This window comes from Mus caroli, unplaced genomic scaffold, assembly GCF_978045245.1.
Source record: "Mus caroli unplaced genomic scaffold, Mus_caroli_1 scaffold_8, whole genome shotgun sequence".
NCBI classification, from domain to species: domain Eukaryota; kingdom Metazoa; phylum Chordata; class Mammalia; order Rodentia; family Muridae; genus Mus; species Mus caroli.
Genome location: NW_028227263.1, coordinates 118,448,783 through 118,474,265, shown reverse-complemented (window position 1 = coordinate 118,474,265; position 25,483 = coordinate 118,448,783). Strand labels below are relative to the sequence as shown.

Sequence of the window (25,483 nt, the reverse complement as noted above, 5' to 3'; positions counted from 1 at the left end):
ACCAGTCCAGAGTCCACCTGGGTTCTCTGATGCTTTATTCCAAGAGAGCTAAGGGTTCAAAGCTGGAACAGAGTAAAAATGATAAATACACAAAGTAATCCTCATCACTTTTATCAAAGATGTTCAGAAAGAGAAGTCTCAGGGCTGAGTGGGTGCATAATGTCCTTGGACTTGCTAAACTCAAGAATGAAACATCTTGCCCCTGGCATTCTTTGGGCAGGTGGAGGCATTCCTCCTAAGGCAAAAAACAAAAGTCTAAGAGAGGAAAGTTCACACAGCAGGATAATATCGGAAAGTCTATACTTTATGAAGATAACCTATAAACAGATGCCACAAAGACTATGAAGCTGAGGGACAGGTGGGAAAGTTGAACTTATGAAGAAAGAAGATAGGATTTTCCTGCATGAAATCAATATACCTCTGTGCAGGTGAGATATTACATAACTCCACACCTACCAAGCAATTTGTTTATTGATGGCATAATACTGGTGGGATAATTTGACTCCCACAGGATTCACATTTCAATATAAGCTGATCTCCTAGAAGCTATTTAGGCGAGCTCTGGATCCCAAGGCACAAGCCCTCAACTTAGCACAATGATGCTGGGAGGAGCCTTCAGCATCTTTATGGCACTTTGCTTGTCTTGCCTGCTCATCCTGATTGCTTGGAAGCGGACCAGTAAGGGAGGAAAGCTGCCCCCCGGCCCCACACCAATACCATTTTTGGGAAACTTCTTACAAGTCCGCATTGATGCCACATTTCAGTCCTTCCAGAAGGTTAGTGTGCCCATTTCTTCTTATAGTGATGAAGGTCACAGATGGCACAGCTGAGGTCACCATTTCTTCTTATAGTGATGAAGGTCACAGATGGCACAGCTGAGGTCACACAGAAACTCATCACTTCTAAACGCAGATTCAGAAACAAACTTTAGGAAACACAGGATTCTGAAATTACAGGATCTTAAAAGCAAGGGGGGAAAAAAATCTTAGAAACCCTGAGTACTCTAGGCAGAATCCCCTTTTTCTCAGGGCTTTAGCTCATGATCTAAGGATTAGGGGAACCTCATCTCTTTAAACACAACTTTCATATTCAAATTGTCTTAGAATTTTAAGATGCCAGAAACCTAGCATTTCCAAGAGTGTGGTTGTAGATCTCAGAGTTCAGCTAGTCCAACCCCATTATTTTATAAACAAAACTAAGATGTACAAAATTAGGAATATTTGCTGTCTGAGGTCACAGGAATCATCCTGTGGTTTTTTTTCCCCCAGTAGCCCTTTCAAGCTCAAAACCTTCCTCTAGTCTACCTTTTCATTCTCCTAGAATCTCTGCCCTCTACAATGCCCTGACACAGCTTTGCCATGCTCCAATTTACTCCTTCCTTCAGTATCTTTCTTCACTCTCAGCTCCAGAAAAAATATGGCTCTGTGTTCACTGTGTACTTCGGTTCAAGGCCAGTGGTTGTCCTATGTGGACATGAGGCAGTGAAGGAGGCCCTGGTGGACCAGGCAGATGACTTCAGTGGCCGTGGTGAAATGCCTACACTAGAGAAGAACTTCCAAGGTTATGGTAAGTAGCATCAATAACAACAGAAATGATTGCCATGGACTCAGTGTGTTCAAGGGTCTCTGATAAATGACTCAGGAGACTCTCCTACACTGACTCCCTTGAGAAGGCTGTGACTGCTCTGCTAATTTTGGAAGAACTGATGATGAGAAAGGTTAGATAATGTCACACAGTATGTTTGAGGGCACCTTTGTTTTTAAACTCCAGAAATTGGGCTCTATACTGCCTGTTGTACTATTTTTATCCTTACTTTTAATGAATTGCTATGTGATATCATTTGTGTACCCTCCTAAAACCTTCATAACCAAGCTTAGTTCTTATCTTCCTAGATGTATATGCATATCTGCCACAAGAATATGTTCCTATCTGCCCATATCCATATGCATATGCGTATATAACACAAATAATTCTTATCTAGTGTTATCCATGAATTCACTCATACTTGCCTTCAAATGAAGGAAGACTGACTCACCTCCCTCTTTTCATCTATCTATCATCTATCTATCTATCTATCTATCTATCTATCTATCTATCGGTCTGTCTGTCTGTCTGTCTTTATATCAATACACACTTTCTCAATTCTACTCATTTGTCCATAAATCCACCAAAATATATTCATTTTCCTTTATATGCAAACATCCTATTATTCATATCTTCAATGTTCTATTTATCCATGAATTCACCCATTGTTCCATTCATACAATGAACTTTATATCATTCACACACCTATTAATCTTTCTATCCAGTCACTCTTCTATCCACCCATCTATTTATTAATCCACCTTTTCGTCTGGCCACTATCTGTTCATCTTAATCCTTCTATCCACTAACACTTTACTCAGACATTGACTCTTTCAACCTCATAGACAGACAGACAGACAGACAGACAGACATTTACCCACCCATTCACCACACTATACATCATTCCAGTCTAGAGCACTGGTTGCTCATCTTGGTGACCTAAGTCTAATTGCCTGCACTCAGGCTCACGACCATCTATAGCTCCAGTTTCTGGGAATCTGATGCCCTCCTCTAGCCTCCACCATTCCACTCTTCATTTCACTTATCAATATATTCTAAAGTGATCTTATTAAATTTCCAAGCAGTTCCTCAACCCATCTATCAGATGATTTCTATTATAGTCTTCATGCAAGGTTACTCTTTTTTGTATAAGTGCATTGATGTGAGCTTCTGTGTCCACACATATACGTGTTTGTTTTTTCTTTTTTAAAAATCCATCCAATACCCAGAAAATAGTTAATATTTCCATTGAAGGGATAGTCTATATGGCATTCATCCTTACGTCATACACTCTAGGCATTAAACATGAAAGTAAGCCAATTACAGCTTGCTATCCTGTAAGAAAACTTTCTTGCTGTCCCTGACTTTTCCTAGCCTTATTCCCTATTTCTTCAGTCTTGAATATTTTGGAAAGAATCTTGATTTCCCATTGAATATTGAAGGTTGAGCTTTCATAATCTTGTCTACCACAGACTTGAGCACAGAAAGGGGAGCGGGGACAGGAGCCTGATCACTGACCTCCTGGCAGGTTTAGCTCTGTCCAATGGAGAACGATGGAAGATTCTTCGGCGTTTTTCCCTGACTGTCCTTCGAAACTTTGGGATGGGGAAGCGGAGCATTGAGGAGCGGATCCAGGAGGAGGCTGGCTACCTACTGGAGGAGCTCCATAAGGTCAAGGGTATGGAGATTACATTGGGTGACTGGGTGTTTACAGAGAGCTCATTTATGGGGAGGCTTGTCTTGGTGGGAGAAAGACCTGGAATAGGAAAGAATGAGAGCCATTAAGAGTTTGTAGAGATTTCCAGTAAGATTCCATGTTAAAAATAAACTGAAAGATTCTGAGAGATAGCTTGGCCAGAAATGTTCATCAGCAGATCTCAGAAACCATACATAATTCTAGTGTGGTGGGTGAGTTTGTGTCTTTTCCTATATGAAGGATAAAATTTTGCTATGTTATACATGCTTTATTACAATGAAGAAAACAACACAGAACTCCCCGTCTTTACCATTTTTAAGAGTAGGTAGGGGGCTGGTGAGATGGCTCAGTGGGTAAGAGCACCCGACTGCTCTTCCGAAGGTCCAGAGTTCAAATCCCAGCAACCACATGGTGGCTCACAACCATCCATAACGACGAGATCTGACGCCCTCTTCTGGAGTGTCTGAAGACAGCTACAGTGTACTTCCATATAATAAATAAATAAATCTTTAAAAAAAAAAAAAGAGTAGGTAGGATTTGTTGGGCTGGAGAGGTGGCTCAGCAATTAAGAGCACTGGCTATTCATCCAGGAGATCAAGAGTTTGATTCCTAGCACCCACATGAGACTCACAACCGTCTGTTATTCCAGTTGAAGGGGATCCAATGCCCTGGTCTGGCCTCTGCAGGTACCAGGCATGCATACAGTACAAAGACATACGAGAGAGAGAGAGAGAGAGAGAGAGAGAGAGAGAGAGAGAGAGAGAGTAAGACAGAGAGACAGGGCAGGCTTGGGGGGGAGGGTCACTATGCAACCAGGCTGGCTTTGAACTTGTTTCAGTTAAAAATACTCTCTCTCTCTCTCTCTCTCTCTCTCTCTCTCACACACACACACACACACACACACACACATTTTCTTCAGGAAACAAATCTCATAAATATTTTATTACATTAATTTTTTTTGCAAAATTACAATATATTTAATCATATTCTTTCCCATCCCAACTCTTCTCAGATCATCCCCATCCCCCTACCCACCCAGCCTCATCACTTCCTCTCAAAATAAAATAAAACAGCAAAAATCAAAACACTTCTACCAGTAAAGTTATTTGCAATTGAGACCTGCTGTAAAGGGAAAGCAAGTTTTCTCCAAGATAGTGTCAATGGATATATCAACCACATTCCAGAGACACCCTGATACCCAGGAGTAGTGATGAACACAAGAGACTCTGGGTTTGTTGTGGTTTATCTGTGATTTTTGTTTTATTACAGTTTTTAAAGGTGTCTACTTCCCAGGGTAAAATAAGCTATGGAGCCAATAAAAGTCAAAAGAGAAAAGACAAAGGTTGAGAAATACAGAAACAAGTAGATAAGAGACATAGACACATACCTCTTTAAACCCTTGTCTGGACTCTGTAGACAAATAAGGAATCCACTCATGGCTTTGAACTGCCTTGTACCTCCAGAAGCAATCTGCTATGGTGTACATCAAGAATGTATATGCATGGTTCTGGAGAAATTGACTCCATTTACTTGATAAGCATCCAATTTTATAGATAATACATCTGAGACCTAGTGAAATATTTTCTTTTTCATATATATTTATGCTTGATGTGTGTGTGTGTGTGTATGTTCACGTGTATGGGTGCACCTGTATGCACATGTACTTGCACATGTGTTTGGAGGCCAGAGGTTGACATCAGATGTATTCCTTAATCTTTCTCACTTCTTTTTACTGATTTATTCGTAGATTATCGCTGTACCCAGAGCTCATCAATACCACAAATCTAGCTAGCCAGTTTTCCTCAGAGGACTTCTGACTCCATCTCTCAAGTGCTAAATCAGAAACAGGTTGCTACACTTTTTAAAAAGGTCCACCTTCTTATTTGGGTGCTCAAGATTCTAACTCCAATCGAAAAGGTTATGAAGCAAATGAGTTGTTGTTTTCCCCAGCCCCTGGAAGAATTTTTCAATAAGCTAAATGGATTTTTTTTAGTAGACCTCGACTGAATTCAGGGTTTCTTTTTAAAATTATGTTACTACTATTTTATGAGTACAGATGTTTCGCATGCACATATGCCTGTGCACCATATGCATGCCTGATGTGCCAGAAGCCAGAAGATTCTTCAAATTGGAGTTACAGATGGTTCTGAGCTGCTGTGTGGGTGCTGGGGATTACAACCTGGGTCCTTTGCAAGGGCAGTCAGTGCTCTTAACCACAGAGCAGCCTCTTCAGCTCCTCGGATGTGTGTTTGTTTGTTTGTTTGTTTGTTTTGTTTTGTTTTCCCAAATGTGTCCTCTGTTACTTTCCATCGACCACATACTTAGGTAACAGTGACAAAAATATCATGTTGAACTTCTCTACTATTCCTTGAGTGCTTATTCCAGACTGGAAGCCATGCCAGGCATTTTACATGCAATTATCATATTGAATGCTCACAGATCAACTGGGAGATTTCCAAACCAGGTTGCAGTTTGGGAAACCTAGACTCAGATATGATAATGAGGCACTCATACATATGGATAGGCAGCAGACTCAGAGCTCTGTGCCAGCACTGTGTAACTGCCTGCCCTACCTCACTTGTTAAGACTGTCTCCAACAAAGTCCATTTCCACCCTAGGAGCTCCCATAGATCCCACCTTATACCTGAGCCGCACTGTGTCCAACGTCATCTGTTCCGTGGTCTTCGGAAAACGCTTCGACTATCAGGACCAGCGTTTCCAGAGCCTCATGAAGATGATCAATGAGAGCTTTGTGGAGATGAGCAAGCCCTGGGCACAGGTGCTTACTAGTCACTAGGCAACTCCCTGTACACCCTTCATTCTCAAAGCAAGCACATTCCTGTACTTTACCTAACCCTCCTCCCTTCATCCCTTGGAGGCACTTAAATTTGTCCAAGTATTCAAGAAGCAAAAAGTAACACCCAAAGGTCAGGCCCAACAGTAGATGATTTAGTGAGATAGGGTGACTTTGTGTAGCTCAAGCTGGCCTTGAACTGCTGATCCCTCCTCCTCAGGCTTCATTGTGCTGGAATTAAGAGTGTGTCCTAGCTCCAGCTCAATGACATTAGAACTTTGCCCATCTGGTCCCTGATGCCCATGACTGACACATGCCCCTTTTACCTCTGCCCTGCAGTTATATGATATGTACTGGAAGGTCATGCAGTATTTTCCAGGAAGACACAACTACCTCTACAACTTGATAGAAGACCTTAAGGACTTCATTGCATCCAGGGTCAAGATCAATGAAGCATCCTTTGACCCCTCAAACCCTAGAGACTTCATAGATTGCTTTCTCATCAAGATGCACCAGGTACCTCTTCCCCTTACACCGGTCTTTCTGTCTTCTGAAACCTTCATTCTTGCCATGTCAAAACCCATCTACAACTGTGGGGGTGGGGGTGACAAGGTGGGGGTGGGGGTGGGGGTGACTGTTTCATGTAGTTTATTTTGATCTCTTAGAAAAAATATAAAAACTATAGAAATGTAAGCCTCTTGCACCTTTAAAATAAACTCCCTTAAAATTAATAAAATCAGATTTATTTTAGCACATGCTATATATTTGTCAGGATTCTCTAGAGCAGTGGTTTTCACCCTTCCTAATGTTTTGACCCTTTAATAGAGGTCTTCATGTTCTGGTGACCCCCAGCCATAGATTGGGAATTTCATTGCTTACTTCTTGTCTTAGTCAGGGTTTCTATTCCTGCACAAACATCATGACCAAGAAGCAAGTTGGGGAGGAAAGGGTTTATTCAGCTTACACTTCCATACTGCTGTTCATCACCAAAGGAAGTCAGGACTGGAACTCAAGCAGGTCAGAAAGCAGGAGCTGATGCAGAAGCCATGGAGGGATGTTCTTTACTGGCTTGCCTCCCCTGGCTTGCTCAGCCTACTCTCTTATAGAACCCAAGACTACCAGCCCAGGGATGGTCCCACCCACAAGGGGCCTTTCCCCCTTGATCACTAATTGAGAAAATGCCTTACAGTTGGATCTCATGGAGGCATTTCCTCAACTGAAGCTCCTTTCTCTGTGATAACTCCAGCTGTGTCAAGTTGACACAAAAATAGCCAGTACACTTCTTAAGTGTAATTTTGTTACTGTGATAAGTTGTGACTTAAATATTTGATTTGTGACACCTGTTTGGGTTGTGACCCACAGGTTAAGAACTACTGCTCTAAAAGAACAGAATCTTCTCCCCCCCCCCTCTGTGTGTGTGTGTGTGTGTGTGTGTGTGTGTGTGTGTGTGTGTGTGTGTGTGTGTGTTTGGGATTTATTAGAATGACTTACAGGCTATGGGTCATCTAGTCTACCAATGGAAGGTCCAAAAGTTCAATAATTGTTCAGTCTGTGAGGTTGGATGTCTCAGCTGGTCCTCAGACTATGCAAGAATTCAGAAGTCAGCTCAAACACCAGTGAAGGAAATAGACTTGTCAGCAAGAATGAAGCTGAGCAGGCAAAGAGAGAGCCAGCTTCCTTCTTCTGTGCCCTTTAGATAGGCTGCTAGTAGGCGTGGCCCAGATTATAGTGGATCTTCTCACATCAAAGACCCAGATTAGAAGTAGGTCTTCCTACTTCAAAGGACTAAATTAAGAAAAACACTCCCACACAGATGTACCCAGCCATTTGGGTTTCACTTAGTTCCAGGTGTAGCCAAGTTGACAACCAAGAAAAGCCATCACATGCTGATTGTATATTAGTGGGCTTCCTTATAAGCAGACAGCACATGCAGGTCAAAACCAACTCCCTTTGACTTTGTGATCATAGTCTACTTTCAAGTAAATGTTTCCTAGCCTTCATCTGTGATAGTCAACATGCAGTAATTGTCTCTGTGCCTGGCTGGTTTCAAGTACTCTAAATCCCCCAGTTCTATCCATTTTGCTTCAAGGAACGATTTCCTTGTTCTTCATGACACGATTCATACACCATGCTATTCTAAAATACACTTTGAATCTACAAAGTTTAGCATAAAGATACTTCAAATCTTACAGCTTTAAGACCACCTATCTAACAGGCCTATGATTGAAACCAGAATGTGCCTTCCGAGACTCGAAATTGAGAAACTCAGAAGCTCAATCTTTAAATTTGAGTTTACACTTCAAAATCACGAGTTTAGTGTCTTTGAGATGTAGCAACACATATAATCAGCATGCCTGTGTGTTGACCATTCGAACTCTAGAAAAAAAATCATTAGAATACCCAAGTAGAACTCTCAACTTTGGCAGTTGAAAGCTGTGTGCTCTAATAATGTTCAAACTTTCATTTTAGATTCTGCTTCCATTCCCCATGCTCTTCTTGCCCACCACAAGCACACCAGCCTCCTCTAGCCGTTATGCTCACCTTGGCTTATGTTGTTTCTTCTGAACTTACTGAACCCACATTTTTACTCCTTTCACAAATGCACCCCCTTTACACAGAGGAAAAAGGAAGATAAGGGGGTCAACGGCATGATTCTGTTAACAACCTCCTTCACTTTCAGGATAAAAGTGACCCGCACACAGAATTCAACCTCAAGAACTTGGTTCTCACCACCCTCAACCTCTTCTTTGCTGGCACAGAAACTGTGAGTTCCACGTTACGGTATGGATTCTTGCTGCTGATGAAGTACCCTGAGGTGGAGGGTAAGTTTCACTCTGAGCTTTCTTGGAGAGATGGCAATCTTGAAATGGTACAGTCTCACAGCTTTAGCCTCTCTTCCCTCAGTGACCTCAGAACATGGAACCTTCACCTCTCTGATTAGTCCCTGCATTTGTTCTCTATGATTGTTGAGAGTTAGTAGCCTGTATTTATCATATGACCCTCCTCCTAGTCAGGACTTCTCAAAGTGGCTTCCACTAATCTGATATCAGGGTTCTCTCTCTCTCTCTCTCTCTCTCTCTCTCTCTCTCTCTCTCTCTCTCTCTCTCTCTCTCTCTCTCTCTCTCTCTCTCCCTCCCTCTTTCTCTCCATTTCCAGTTCCCAGAGCTACCTGTCTTGAGTTCCTGGGCTCAAAACTATTTCCTGCATCTGCAAATCGAGAGCAGACCTCATCCCTGCTCTTTGCTTCTGTTACCACGGCTCCTCTTCTAACTCTCACCAACCCCCTTTCCTATGATTGAGACACATGACTACTCATGGCAAATATGCATAATTCAGCTACTCTCCTCATTTCCCAGAAATCTAGTGATAACTGGCAGGTCCCCTTCGACCTTAGGTTATCCTTATGTACATAGCATTGATGCCATGAATTTGAAGGTAGATCTTTTCCCTTCCCATGTCTCTTTGAAATGGAATCTCTGCATAGTTCATGCTGACCTTGGTCCCAGGAGTCTGGCATTACATGTGTGCTATCACACCCAGGTGAGTCTATTTAAGGGCTATTGCTCAGCTGACTATAATGTTAGTATCAAACAGACTTCATTCCTGATCAACTATAATTTGATCTGCTTAGAGAACTACAGTAATCAAAAGTTATTGCTTGCTTAAGAACACTCTCTAATTTGGCCTTTATCCTAATCAAGTTCAAAACAAGCCTTTTGTGAACAAAAGCAGCATCTTCTTATACAGTTCAGATGGAACCAGGATGTTGTCCTGATCATTATTCACCCACCCATGGTATTTTTAAGTAAAGAACAAATTCCCATATGGCATTTAAGGATCTAGGTTCTGTAACTCCTGCTGTCTGATGATCGTTCAAGTACAGTGATGGGTGTTATTAAATATAACAAAGCAATCCAAACACAGATTCTCCTATAAGGTTCACTGTTTTTGTTGGCTTTAGAAACAGAATCCTCATCTCAAGATCCTTGAGGTCATAACATCTGCAAAATGCAGAACATAGCTTGCTCTAACTTCTCAACACATACATTCCCTGGTCAGACATGTGGCTTATACCTGGCATACAGCACATAGGAGGCAGAGCATTTGAAACCTGCACAAACTAGATAGTGAATCCCAGTCCAACATGTACTACCTAGAGAAGCCCTGTTGACAAAGAAACAAGTACATGCTCCCCCTAATCAAAGTAAAACCAAAGACCAAAAAAAGACAGATTTTCTGTCCCCTTTTCTGGTATAATTTCTGCCATCTTACAGCCAAGATCCACGAGGAGATTAACCAGGTGATCGGAACACACCGTACCCCAAGAGTGGATGACCGGGCCAAGATGCCCTACACTGATGCTGTCATCCATGAGATACAGAGATTGACAGACATTGTGCCCCTGGGTATCCCCCATAATGTCACACGGGACACTCATTTCCGAGGCTACCTTCTACCCAAGGTAAGATTGTACCCCAGTGTTGTCCTGTCACCCATTCCTGGCTTCTCTCTTTTCCTGTTTGTGTATCCCCACCCCTATTGCCCAACACAGAACTCTAATAGCCTCTGTCTGTCTCCCAGGGTACAGATGTGTATCCCCTGTTTGGCTCGGTCCTCAAAGATCCCAAATACTTCCGCTACCCAGATGCTTTTTATCCTCAACACTTCCTGGATGAACAGGGGCGCTTCAAGAAGAATGATGCCTTTGTGGTCTTTTCCTCTGGTAAGTGATTATGCCTAAATTTGCCCCAAATAAGTACTAGAACAGTCTTTCCAAGGTCTATGTTATAGACTTATAAAAATCCTAAAATTTCAGATCAGGGAATATTAGAATCATTCACTTTAATTGATTAGGTTAAAAAAAAGAGCAAAAGATTGTTGTCTATGACTAATATCAGTACTCAAACAGCAGTGGTAATAAGATTTAGGAGAAAGGCTAGCCTGGGCTAACAGTGAGATCCTGACTTTAAAACAATTGGAAATAATGAAAAAATAAAATAAAATAAAATGTTAGAGCAACAAAACCAAACATTTAGTAAACCTAGCCATAGGATGTTAAGAATCAAATTAAAAGTATTTCATGTTTTGCCAGCCATATGACCCTTGTCTGAGCCACTTGTGTCTGCCATGTCCTATGTACTGTGGACAGCCATGGCCACTGGTAACACTTAAGGGAATGGTCCTTATGTGTGAAAATGTAAATCCTCTTATTCAAGGACACTGGGACTCATTTAACTCACATGAGAGATTCTTTTTCTCTGAATATGTCCAAACATTCTAAAAGATGAAAGGCATTCATGCCATGCGAATACAAAGCAACACCATAGAGTCACCTCACAAAAGTAAGGTAGCCTGCGAGAGGTTGTGGCATCATGGGCAGCCTGGAGCCTGGGTAAATTGTTGCACCGCTTAACCGTGAGATAGAGGTTAATCCCCTTCCCACTGTTGAAACAGCTCATGGCAATCAGGAAGGTATCTTTGATGTCTAAGGCCTTTGAAATGCCTTTGAGGAATTGAAATGAACAGAGATTTTTTTGGGTTTGTTTGTTTGTTTGTTTATTTTCCTGATCTGGGGATGGAATTCACATACTCAGAGCAAATGTTCTCACTGAAACACATACCTCAATCTCTCACTGGTTTGAGTCACACCCAGCCCTCATGGATCCTTTGGGACCTGTCTATCTGATTCTAACTCAGATAGACTAGCTGCCACCTGCCCAGTCCCTCTAAGTGACAGGTAGCAGTGGGACCCCAGTAAGTCTTAATAATAACCCCACGTAGTGGATACAGCCGTGGGCTAAGATGCTGAGGAGTCAGTCAAGGCTGCGTGGGGTGGTTATGGTAGGGACATGGTGCACAACTCCTCCATCGATTGTTTCTACAGGAAAGCGCATCTGCGTTGGGGAGGCCCTGGCCCGCATGGAACTCTTCCTTTATTTCACGTCCATTCTTCAGAGGTTCTCCTTACGTTCTCTGGTGCCTCCTGCTGATATTGACATCACTCACAGAATCTCAGGCTTTGGCAACATCCCCCCAGCTTATGAGCTCTGCTTCATGGCCCGCTGAGTGCCCACTGGGAGACCAGCCAAGAGTCATCTGAGAGCCGAGCTCTGCTGGAGTTCACACACACACCATCTCCCTTCAATCCTCCCTACTCCTTGAAGAGAAGTCACTCTCTTTGTTGTTCTGAGACCATGGGTCAAGAGAGGTGTCTGGATGTATAAACTAGGGTTCTAGTCACAGTCTGGGAGAAAGCCTGAGGGTTTCATTAAATTTCCTGAAGTTTTCAACCTCAGTCTCAGTGAGCACCAAATTTACAGATGCTGTCAGCTTACATAATCTTTTGTCTTTGCCCTGATATTGACCAGAATATACCTTGCAATTCTTTCCTGTTTGCTTTTATTTCTCCTCCCCAATAAAAAACTCAAAACTATTGACCACAGTAAGCTTACTGAGTATCATGTTGACAGTTCTGTTGTTGCCAGAAATAGTCAAGGGCTGAGACCCCCAAACTGAGAGCCAGGAAGCAGTATGCACAACAGGCCCAGGGGACAATCAATCCAAAAACTGATCCTTGAATTCAGTTAAACAGAGTCCTTCTACACGGCCTACATCACAACCCAGAGTGGCATAGACTTAGGGTGGCTGTATTAAACTTGCATAATTTATCATATCATAAACATAATTTATCATAGGCAGATTTTATTTTTTTAGTGCAGAAGGGAGGGTGAGGGTTGTTATAGAGGAGACACAGGAGCTCCCATGGGGTGCTGACCTGGTCTTCTCTTTCTGTACCTTCCAAAAGTGTCTTCTACCTCAAGGTGAAGTGTAAGATAGAGGTCGAAATGGGCTTTCTGACTACTTGTTACTAATAGCAATTCCCTGTCTCACACAGGGATCCCTTGCTGGTTTGGCATCAGCCATCTTAGTTGGCTCAGTGCTTGTCCTCACTGTCATCTCTCCTGCTAAACTTGCTCTCCTGATGGTACATCCTGCATCCTGTTTGAGATATAACTCCTCTATTTCCAGATTGTGTGATTCTCTCTATATAGTTCTATCAGCTTGTTCAGTATTGATGAAATTCTCCCTCACATTGCACTAGCTCCGTCTGTATTTATCAAATGTACAGGGTGTGTCTGTCATTAAGTGACAGATATAAAATGCACAATGCTGTGTATGCCTCATTGTGTCTGGGAATTTTTAAATTGGCTCTGATTATGTTGTGAGCTATAAAGGAAGACTAGAGTACACATAAGACCTGAAGACTAGGTTATCGGAGAGTAAACCATCATGAGAGAATTTTAAAGATGCTTGAAACATAGCAGAAATTAACAATTTTTGATATATATGAAACTAGATAGGCCTTATATGAGCAAGAAAAGATTGGTGAGGTGTAAGATACATACAGAGCACTTGCTGCTGAAATACAAGCTGAAAAACAAACACTTTAAATTATTTTTATTTATCTCCAGTAATTTTATGCACACATAGAATGTACTTTAATGATACAGACGTCCATTCCTCCTCATTACTCCCGCTCACTCTCTGTGGGGTACTCCATCTTCCCAATACCCTTCTAAATCCCCCCTTTCTTGTGCACCTTTTTTAAAAAGTAACCCACTAGTAGTGGATTAAGTAGGGTTACCTGCATGCACATGATTTTAGAGTTACTTACTGGATAATGTAAAGTGCCCACACCCCTGAAGAAAAATGGATTCTCCTCTCCCAGTAGCCACTCACTACCCATAGGCCTTCAGCTAGGAGTGCAGCTGCATATGCCCCTCCCCCTCATGGGCCCTGGGATGTTGGCAGGCTCTGTCTTGTGAGGATAAACATAAAAGCAGAGAGTTTGTGAGTGCAGTGGCAGTACCATGTCCGGAAGAAAGCATTACACAGCATCTCTCACCCCCATCCCCACCATCTGGCTCCCCTCACCAAGAGGTTCCATGAGCCTTTGGGGATGGAGGGATGGATATAAATGTCCCACCAGGCACCAGGTTTCAACACCCAACAGTCATTTATTCTCAACACTTTGAGAAATTTCAAATCTTGGCATTAACTTCTCACCATGGCAAAGAAATTTGTCTGATATTGATGGCAGTACTGAACTATGGATATAAACACAAGTCCTCAGAAGGAAATCTGATTCCACTTCCATTTAGCAGAGCAACAGTACTACCTCCTTCCCTGGGGTCCATAACCTTCTGAACCTTGGGGTTTTAACCAGGTATACAGTACTGGCTATGAATATGCTCCTGTGAAGTAGGCCTCAAATTGAATTAAAAATGGAACTTACTACCATAACACACATGCCACTGTTACCAGTGGGTTCAACCTACCTGGCAGATCATTATTGTAGCACACAGAGTCCACAGCAGGGTGAGACACTGGTGACTTCTCTACCCCAGCAGCTGACACAGCTCCTTCAGGCATCGTGAAAACTACCCAGTAGGGAAGAAACACCCAACTAACTTGGTTCCAAATTGATTTTTCTGTGCATCACAACTAGAGCGTGAGGTGTCTTTAGCACAGAGCCTCACCATCTAGTGCTGCTGGACAACCAAGAACAGATATGTTGTTTGGACATTTCTGGAGCCTCCCTGGACAACAAATGGGGGTGTTCTACGACCAAGACTTCATTTACCAACCGATGGCTTAGGGAAACACCATCAACCACCCATGCAGGGTACCTTTATTCAAACTCTCTTTTTTCTTTTAACTTGTATTACATTTTAAGTTATAAGGTAATAGTTTCTATGTGGCTTGTTCATAAAGCCTTAATTTTTGTCTTCCTTTCCCCCACCCTCCCCCTCCCCTGGGTCTTCACCCTACCCTGTTTAAGCCTGTCCACTTCTAGTGTCCACTCCTAGTTCTTTCCCATCATGTGTGTTTTATTATTCCCTTCAAGACCAATTTTTTTAACCCCCACCTCTCACGGATCTTTTCTTGATTCCTGGCATCTTCCTGACAGTCACTCCAACTGAACCACATGAATCTGAAATTTTAAACTGGCTCCTATATAAGAGAAAATATATAATGCTTGAGTCATTCCACTAAATATGATATATTTTAGCTCCATCTATTTTCCTAAATTTTTGATATTTTTATTTTTCTTTAGCACTGAACAGAATCCCATTGTGCATATGCACCATATTTTCAGATTCCATCCACCAGTTGATGGAACTCTAGACTGGTTTCCACTTCCTAGCTATTATAAATAAAACATCAACAAACATGGATGTTCAGGTTTCTCTCTTGTGGTATTTGAAGTCCTTTAGGTCTATGCCCAGAACAAACATAGCTAGGTCAGTCCTGGGCTGTTTTTAGTTTGTTTGTTTGTTTGAGAAGTCTACATTGATTTCTGGAACAAACTGTCACTTGTATAAGCATTGTGTAATGAGTTTCAACACGTGGGTTTTAGACACAGATTGGTGATTTTGCACAAACTGTTGCAAACTGTATAATTGCCCATGTATTTGTTTGGAATGGCCTTCCCTTGTAGTTTTGAATGGAACTCCCAATCCTTGGCCTCAGTCTTCCCAGGGTTAGGATTACAGCTAAATGCTACAGTGCCAAGTGCCTTTTTGACGTCTTTGCCCTCTTTTTTATTAATGCTCTTGATTATTTTGGTTTATAGATAAGGATGTTAGTCCTTATTGGTATCTTTTTGTAAAGGGTGGGACACTGACACGGTTCACATGTAGTCCAGGTTGGCTTCACAGTCTTTATGTCCTTCCTTCTATCTCCATCTCCATAGTGCTGGGATTACAAGCATGCACCATGACAGCTGGGTTTCTGTCTTAAAACTCTCTCTCTCTCTCTCTCTCTCTCTCTCTCTCTCTCTCTCTGTGCGTGTGTGTGTGTGTGTGTGTGTGTGTGTGTGTGTGTTTACTGGAAATTAAGTCATTATGCATCACAGATGAGTACTCTACTAATGAACTACACCCCCAGCTAAATTCAGATTCTCTCTCTCTCTCTCTCTCTCTCTCTCTCTCTCCACATCTTACATCTTTCTGTTCACCTTTTCACCTTCTTGGCCTTAGCAGAAAAAGATGTAAAGATAGGTAGAGACACAACTCCTAACTAATCCCTGAATTACAGGGAGTGCCAGTTATGTGTTGTGCTTTTTCCCAGAACATAAAGCCCAGCTCTCTAGCTTGCCTTTGAGCAAGGCTGGCTCAGAGTAGAAACTATGGTTGAGGACTGACTCATTGAAACTACCAATTAGGAATTGTTGAAGTCTCAAATCAGATGGAAACCTAATTTATATCAGTGATGCCAAAAGCAGGGCCAGATTCCCAGAGAAAGTCTGACACCATCTGTTCTTATTTAATGATTAGAATGAAGTGGATTTATCAACCAATTTTCCTTAAGACTGTTCTTGCTCCTTTAGTATTTTCAGCTCGATGCTATACACAGTAGTAGAGGGACCTCGTGTTGCAAACAGAGAGAACCAGACGCTAACTCTGACTGTGTAGTTTTCTGAGTTGATGAGCTCAATTTCCTCACTTATAAACTAGAGATAATCCACCCCTTGAAAAGATGTCAAAATTAAACGAGGGACTTGAGAGACAGGTTAGTGGTTAAGAGCACTGGTTACTCTTCCAAGGGATCCAGATTCCATTCCCATCATATGTGTAGTAGCCTACAACCATCTGTAACTCCAGTTTCAGGGATTCTAGCCTCAAAGGTGTCAGCCATACACATAGTACCCAGTTGTACATGCAGAAGGACCACTTCACATAAAATTAAAAGACACTGTGTGTACCACCTTAAACATCGCTTAACTATTCTGAGAAATCATTATACATGTACATGAATCATAACAGGATAACCCCTAAGACTGTCTGCTTATGTAGCTAGTTGGACGTTCCAACAGTTAAAGCCCATCATCGAAAGCATTGTGGAGCTGGTCTCCACCAGTTGTCATTTCTTTTGAAGATAGGTCACATTTCTTCATAACTTCATATACCTTCTAAGCTTGGATTTTCAACTTGTAAAAACTCTAGAGATTCTGTTATGTTCTATTGAAGACTAATGTTTCACCATTTTTTGTTTAGATAGCAATTAGCATAGCTAAAACAAAACCCTTAGCACGGAAACTCAACCTCAGTGCTTTTAGCCTTAGCTATAAGCTTTTCAGTTCATAAGTACCTAAACAGTCAGAATTGGGGCAAAATTTATACATAGGATTTGGTCACATCTCATTTTCTCTGATTCTTTCTTTTTAGAGTTTCAACTCCCACTACCAACCAGCGCTGTAATCAATCACAATGCACTCTGTTACCTGGATCTAGAAATTTGAGAAAAATACAAAGTTTCTGTCTGGGTTTCTGCCATCCCAGAAGGTGCAGTTCATGGCCTGCCCTCAGAACAAAACCAACAAAAAGCAAAAGTAGGGAAATCCCTTCTCCCAACTCTTGCATTATCTGCTTTTTCTGTTCACTAGAAAATTCAGCCAACTAATGAAGATTTTAAAGTACTTTTTCATAGTGTGTAGTTATTGTTCACTTGATTCATTAGGAATGTACTCAACCACTGACAGATATGGAAATACCCTTAGAGTATTTGCAAAATCTTCATTCTTATAAAAAATTATGTTCAAAAGATAAACATCACACATACATGGGGAGACGTAGAAAGCTGACCTCCTGGGGGGGGCGGGGACAGGATGACAGAGGCTGGGAAAAGAGAGGTATTTTCAACAGATCAGAATATTAGTTAAGCAGAAGAAATAAATAGGTCTACTATACAGCACGAAAGCCATGGTTAATAACAAGTTATCATATTCTAGATTATTACTAAAAGACTCTGTGTCACAAAATCCTATGTGACACAATACATACTCTAATTACCCTGATTTAGCCTTTCTACAATATATAACATATCAAAACATTGTGTTGTATCCCTTAAATATATCCAGTTGTTATTTGTCAATTTTAAAAAGGTCCTAAATGGGGAGAGATAGTAGAAAGCATGTGACACTGAAGAATAAGAGGACCATGGGAGTGAGTGGGGTATAGGGGAGGGGGAGTAACAAAAGAGGCGCAGCCAAAACAAAGTATATATGCAAGTGCTACAATACAACCTTTATGATATGTGACAATTATACTGATTTTGAGCCTTAACATTAAAAATGCAGCAAATATCACTTTAAAAACACAAGACATGGGACTGGACATATGGCTCAGCAGTTAAGAGCGCTGGCTGCTCTTTTAGAGGTCCTCAGTTCAATTCCCATGGTGGCTCACAACCATCTATAATGTGATCTGGTGCTCTCTTTTGGCATGCAGATATACATGCAGATAGAGCACTCATATACCTTTACACACGCACGCGCGCACACACACACACACACACACACACACACACGACATCAAGAATCTTGGCACCATGGGTGCTTTCCAGTCCTACCACAAGGAGTGGGTGTGCAACAGTAGAGTCTCAATTCCTGGGAAAGGTGCTGACCATAGTGACAAAGATGAACAGCCTCAAGTAGTGATATATGCATATATATATATATATATATATATATGTACATATATATTTATATATAGTGATTAATTTAAAATGGGGACATGAATTTGAAAGTAAGCACTGGGGGTGTATGGGTGTGTTTGGATGAAGGAAAGAACGTAATGTAATTATATTATAATCTGAAAAATAAAAGAAGAAATGGGGTAGGGGGAGACCTGAGAGCTAAAGGGGTCATAAAAATTAAAGCAGAAAAAAAAAATTAAAGCAGAAGCAAAGACTGCCAAAGCAGGTGGGGAGTTACTTCCAGCTGATGGAGAATCATGGAAAACCAGTTAGGCAGTCCTCAGATAAAAGGTGTTAAGGTTTAACAGCCAGCTCAAAAAAAGGGAGAAAACAAAGAAAGAACAAAGCAAATGAGCAGCATTCTGAACTCACAGAACCAACTAAGGACACAACCTCCTTCCTTTTGACGGTGAAGGAGAAATGTACACGCTTTGGACTTGGTTTCCTTTAACAACAATGAGGTCCTTTTTTAATAATAATTTCCAGTGTCTTCCCCAGTATGCTACAATTCCTTACAGGAAGCTGAGAAAATGCCAGAAACAATTGCACAAAATAAGACCTATCTCTAGGCACGGATGGCCTTCTTACTAACAAACTGTTAATCATCTGCCATGTACAGTCATGCATATGTGTAGATTATACTCTTAAACGAAACTGGGATTGTTAAGTGAATAAATAAAAATCTGTTCTTCCAGGCTACTTCTGTCCATGCATCCATCAAACCTGTCTCTGTATGCATTCCAGAGCATGCCTGCTGTTTTCCTGGTGGGGAATCAGGGCCCTGCTGTTTTCCTGGTGGGAAACACTCCTCCCACGCAGAGGAAACAACCAGACAGAACAGAGCTTGAATTTTTATTCCTGTTCTGGTTTCCCTTTCACACCATTTCAGCCAACGTTCCCCAAACCCTTCTCTAATCCTTGTCACAACTATGAAATCTAAGACGCAAACCTTTTCCTTCCCTGACTGCAACCTTTTGTTCTCTGGACTCACTCACCACCTGGCTACCTGGGGTGTGGGAGGTGGTGTACTCTGGTTGATGAGTGGCTCATGAACCAAAGAACACAAAGGTGGTAGAGGTCAAATATCTCTCTTATCAGCTATTGTTTGCTTGTTCTGATCGGATTCTGGAGGATTTTGTTTGGGGTTTATGACTATGGGGTATGAGTTTAAGAATCATAGGGACAATTTTAGGGACAATTTTCTGATGCTTCATAAAAAATAAAAACAAACAACAACAAAAGGAAATCTCAGACAGCAGACAGACCAGGTTGCCACGAGCATAGGACTTAAAGACACAGAGGCCAGTTCTCATTAGTGTAGACCCCAAAGTAAGTCGCCTCTGCCTTAGGTTACTTCAGATTTTCACGGGGAAATGTTTTGATATTTGATAGAGGTGGTGGTTGCATAACACTGTGAATGCACAAAACACCATTGAACTTTTCTGTACAAATGTTTAGTTCATCTGTTATTTCATCTCAATTTAAAACAAAAGGAGCAACGCTGAGGAGGAGCCAGCCCAGTAGGTATGGTGCTGTACAAGCATGGAGATCCCTGCACCTACATCAAAAGCCAGACATGGTGGCACACACTTGTAATCTGTGTTATTCTACTCATCTCAGGACTGGCGTAGCAAGGCATGGATTCAGGAGGATCCCCAAGCCTCATTAGCCATACAGGCTAGCCAAATCAGTGAGTTCTGGCTTCAGTGAGAGCCCATGTCCTAAAAAAGTAACATGGCAATCATAATAAAATAATAATAATATACAAAGGACAGTCTCACTTTTACAGGATTTTAGGTTCCAGGTACATTTGGGGGAAGCCATTGTCATGAGAGTTTGGGTTTGTGGGAAGAGAAGACAGGAAGTTAGCAGATGAGGTTTGAAGCAGTTGGGGAGGGGAGCAGCCGTCAGTGTCCCTTCTCTTCCGTTCATCTCACAGAAGACATGGCTTGTGTATGTCTACCTGTACTTCCTCTCTCCATCCACCTGGAGAACTCAGTCTACGAGAATCATTTCATGCAGAGATCTTCTGGGAAAGCCTTCCCACTCCTCAGTCCTAAGTGGTAAGTTATTTACAAGCAGTAAGGAAGAATAACAGGACAATCAAAAACTCACTTTTTTTTTTCTGGGTTTGCTCTTCTTCTAGGCCTGCGAAATCCCGACCAGTGCCTTGGCCTGGTTTGTCAGGATGCCCAAATAACCCCATCATTTCCTGCCTCAAATCTGATCCAGATCAGCTCCTTCAAATAAGTAAAGGACACCCCCATGTATCACCCAGAGAGCCAGCATGTAACCAAGTAAGAACTAGTTGTTCCTTCTATGCCTTCCTCCAGCCAGCCTCCATCCCCACCCTGGTAGACCTTTCCATTTTCATCTGTATACCGGAAGCAGACATGCCCTCGCTGCTCAGCCTTCGCTATCTTTATTATAATCTATTTATTTTTATTTCATGTGTGTTGGTGTTCTACCTGCATGCATGTCTCGTTGTGGGTGTCAGATCCTCTGGAACTAGAGTTACAGACTCTTGTGAGCTGCCCTGTGGGTACTGGGAATTGAACCTAGGTCCTCTGGAAGAGCAGCAGGGTGTTTGTTTATTGAAGAACAGAAATGAAACTGATCCAGGGCTGTGTTTAAATCCAAACACAGACATGTATGTACAAGCACCAAGTGTTCACCTTTAACACGGTATGGCTTCATGAGTCTGCAAATATAAGCCATGAAAGACACAAAAATACCCGCTTAGTCACCTACTTGTACATACATTCATTTACACAAGTGTCAATATGGAGTTAAGCACCACACTAAACACAACATACACATGGTAGACATGCCACAGTGGAGCATATCCTAAAGCTGTGTGTACTTAAGTTTACATGCAGAACCCGATGGGTATAGCTGCATGTGCATGCGTGCGCACACACACACACACACAAAGAGAGAGACAGAGACAAGACAGAGACAGAGACAGAGAGATGTGATGATATAGATAAACTGTACATTCACTGACTGACGCCTCCAGACAAATCTAACTAAGACTGGTGCAAATACAAATTAATCAATCAGCTTGGGCATTTTGTGCTGGTTTGAATGAGAAATGTCCTCCGTAGTCTCAAGCAGTAGAGCACTTAGCCTCTGCTTGGTGTTACTGTTTTGTGCAGCTTTCTGTGGTATGGCCTCGCTGGGGTTAGTATGTCACTGAGGCTTGGATTTGAGACTAAAAGACCACACACCACTTCCAGTTTGTTCTCTCTGCTTTGTGTTTGGGGTTCAAAAGGTGAGCTCTCAGCTTCCTGCTACTGCCCCCATGGCTGCTGCTAGTGCCATGCCTCTCCATTACAACAAGCTATCACCCCACAGGAACAATAAGTCCAAGTAAACTCTTCCGTATGTTGTCTTCGTCATGGTGTTTTAGCGTAGTTAAAGAAAAGTTAATAATACAGAGAAAAAGTAAATAATGACAAGTTGCAACATGAACAGCAACAGAGACCCATAAGAATGACACGCAAATAAAAATGTGCAAACGAAGATAAGCGAGGCAGAGGCACCTGCCATAACCTACTAATCAAAATGGTAACAACACGAAGACATTCACAAGCATGGAGGATTCAGGGTCAACAGTGGCTCACGGGGAAAGAGAAAGCAAATATGAATGGATAGTCTACCATAAAGAAGGAGAGACAGCAAGGCAAAGTCCTGAGCAGGCTTCACCTCCATCCAGAGCAACCTCATCATCTAACACTCATCCATGTTTGCTCAGAGCACCAAGCCTCCAGGATCAACTTCCTTTTCACAGCTCTGGGATGTGGCAGGGGGAGGGGCACGCATGCTTGGCTTTGGTAAAGAAGCATTGAGGGAGGCTTCTCAGACGCCGTCTTCTTTAGGGTGGTTCTGGAGGCATTCAAAATGAGACAGGCCTTGCTTCCCCACCATAACTAAATGTTAGGACCCTATTACCTAAGACACTGCCAACTTTGGCTGAAGGACACAGAAAGATCAATCTTGAACTGACCAGGAAATTGTTTTCTTACTGGTCCTGGAAATATCAGTGGCCTTACCCAGTACTGGACACTCTGTTACAATAAAATCCAAAGACCTCCAAAGACAGATTGAAGTTTAGAGGAACATCAATCCATGTTTCTTTTTTTCTTATTGAGTAATAGGGTGTGGTAATAACAAATGAATAAAATAGCTATTTATTGACTTTATGCATTTATTCAACCATTACTATCAGGAGGAAGATGTGCTCAGTCCTTGGGCCCATAAAGTTCAGTTTGTAAATGAAGTCGGCTCTTCAAGGACACACAACAGACAAGATCTCAGGGAGACTGGTTGAATTGCCCAGGGGTTGGTATCTGCCCCCCATTAGGGTTCCGTTCTATGCTGTGGTCCTGCTCTTAATCACTAAGCCAGAAAGGGAGACTAGAGCCATCAAAGAGAGATTTCCCAAAGCCCCTGCTCACTCACGCACTCTGGAAGCCTGCCTGAGATGCTTGCTGCTGTTCTCACATGTCTCTGCCAGGTGACTGCAGGCACTGATTCCTGGTTCATGTGCCTGTGTCTCTCCCACGTGACCTCAGTTTCTGCTCTGTCATCCATGCGTCTGAAAAAAGTCAACAAGAACAAATAAACTTGATCTCTTCCAAGCTCTCCCAGCTCAGTTCCCATTCTGGCCCCTGTGCAGATTATGAGAACCTGCCTAACCACTCAGGGTCTTTCTGGGTGCCCCCTTCACCCCTTTACCATGAAACAGATTCTCTAAATTACTCCCTCCCTCCTATTCATGTGGAAACAAGGGGAGAGGAGAGGTCCATGCCCAGCATTAGTGCAGGTGCAGGCTGGTACTAAGGAGAGATTGATACCAGCCAAGCCTAGGCTAATCCTATTCCCCCCACCTCTTCCTCCTCCAAAATCAACAAACAACCTTTCTCTCTGCTTTCTTCTCTGCCCTTGGTTTCCTCCCCAACCAGTCTCAGAGTCCAACAGCCTAAAACGAGATGAGCCAGTCATGAGCTCCAACCTCACCCATCTCCACCTGTCTAAAGCTGGGGCACCACCATGGGATGGACTCATCCATCAAAGCATGCCAGTGTCCACCTGAGGCCCCTCCTAAGGTCTCAAGGAGGCCAGTCTCAGCAAGTACCTAGTGTTTATGTCAGAACCTGCTGGAACCAAATCCAGACCCATGTGTTGCCACATTTAGGCCTTTATTCAGGCAATTCCAGTGACCACCTGCCTCCCCCCTCAAAGTCCCTCTTAGCGTAAGAAGCAAGAGGGATAATATCCTTTTGATGTCAAGCTCGTGCTAACTTCTTTCTCACTTTAGTGCTTGCCCAGGAGCCATCGCAATGCTAACCCCATCTTCCTCCCTCCTGGGAGCCCATCCTGCAGCTGAGCTTAGTCCCCAGGTGTCTCCCAGGATGATCTGAGTTAAGAAATGAAGAGAAGAGACAATTAAATCCCAGCTCCTTTATGACCTCAGTCATCTCACTGAGGCTGGTGATGTGCCAACTCCATAATGACTAAGATTCCACAGATGGGATACGATAGTCTTCCTGGGCTACAGGTTCATCAAAAATGTCTGGTTTATTAAAGAAGAATTTCAATGTGGGGCAATAGTAGGGTCACTCTTCCCTTCTTCATGCCACCCTTAGCATCCCAGGGTTTTTTTCTGTTCCCCATGATGGATGCTCACCTAACTATCTCTATCTCAGCCTACTGATAACAACCAGGCATCAGTACACTTACCATACACACCCACACACATATGTCCTTTATTTCCCCCAATACTCTCTTCCCACTGGTGGGAAAGATGTCTAGACAGGGAAGGCTAAAAGTATGGGCAAGAGTAGACATTAATGCCTCTGGCTTTCAGGCTTTCAACGTATGTGTCTCCCACCCCATACTACCCCTGTGTTTTGTGATCAATGCATCCATAGGAAACCTTTGTAAATAACAGGAGCAATGAGCCAGTGACCCTGGTGGTCTTTCCAACAGATCTGGATAAGAATCCAGTGGGGCTTTTGTAAATTAGAACTTTTCTGCCATATTGGAGTTATCATCATTTCTCAAGACCTAGACAGACCCTTAGATGTTGTCTCTAGTACTGGGTCTAGCTCCAGTAAAATATGACTCTGGTCTTCCCCACCTTTCTCAGATCCTATATCCCATCCATCCATCCTAGACTCAGAGACTTCCCCGTGGGTTCTGAGCATTAAGAGATATCATGGAGCCAAAATCAAAGTACATCCACACCTGGGCACAGGTGCTGACTCCAAGATCCTCCTGCAGTTTCGGTGTGTTCCTCCCAGGCACTCCCCATCCACAGCCATTCTTGCCTCAAGATCCATAACCGGTAGCCCTGGAGTCTCCACTTCTCGCATCCTTAAATTCAGGATCCTCTTCATTGAAAGACTCTCAAGGGTTGGGTGTGGTAGTATAGGCCTATAATCCCAGCACCCAGGGCAGACACAGGTGGATCTCTGTGGTCTACGTATGGAGCTCTAGGCTAGCCAGGACTACATAGTAAAAGCCTATCTCAAACAAGAAAGAAAAATGGTCTTTCAACTTCATAGGTATTCATCCTATTTCAAACTAATGGATTATAGGGTTCTTCTCTCCTAAGGCCCTACTATCCCTATCATTTGGGCCCCTTCTCAGAGGAAGTGTCTACATGTTTGAAGGATCCAGTTCTGGCTTCTTTCTACTGTCCTCTGTAATGCATAGCTCTGGAGCACTTCCTCCTTAGCTACCACAGATTCAGTCTACTCCCTGTTAATCTGCCATGGGGCCCTCCTCCTCCTTCAGTGTTGGCAATGTCCCAAACTTGGTGCATAATAGTGGGTAGTCTGGAGGTGAAATAGTTGCATAAT

General features: G+C 42.5%; 1 protein-coding gene and 1 long non-coding RNA gene across 4 annotated transcripts; one reads left to right on the top strand and one right to left on the bottom strand.

Moving 5' to 3' along the window:
- Positions 1–453: 453 nt before the first annotated feature.
- Positions 454–25,483, bottom strand: LOC115031513 (uncharacterized). 2 transcript variants are annotated; one of them, XR_003837154.2, is made up of 4 exons: positions 24,867–25,483; positions 23,079–23,214; positions 3,103–3,340; positions 454–959 (listed from the first exon to the last, which is right to left on the bottom strand). It is a non-coding gene; the product is annotated as an uncharacterized LOC115031513 (long non-coding RNA). The 2 variants fall into 2 exon arrangements; XR_003837153.2 differs by having other exon boundaries at positions 454–902.
- Positions 569–12,243, top strand: LOC110298990 (cytochrome P450 2G1). Of its 2 annotated transcripts, none has more exons than XM_021168547.3 (9): positions 569–776; positions 1,404–1,566; positions 3,113–3,262; positions 5,899–6,059; positions 6,414–6,590; positions 8,755–8,896; positions 10,349–10,536; positions 10,656–10,797; positions 11,959–12,243. In XM_021168547.3, exons 1-9 carry the CDS (start codon positions 597–599, stop codon positions 12,138–12,140), a joined length of 1,485 nt encoding a protein of 494 aa, XP_021024206.1. In that variant the 5' UTR covers positions 569–596; the 3' UTR covers positions 12,141–12,243. The 2 variants fall into 2 exon arrangements, with proteins under 2 accessions (XP_021024206.1, XP_085698134.1); XM_085842008.1 differs by having other exon boundaries at positions 663–776; positions 1,451–1,566.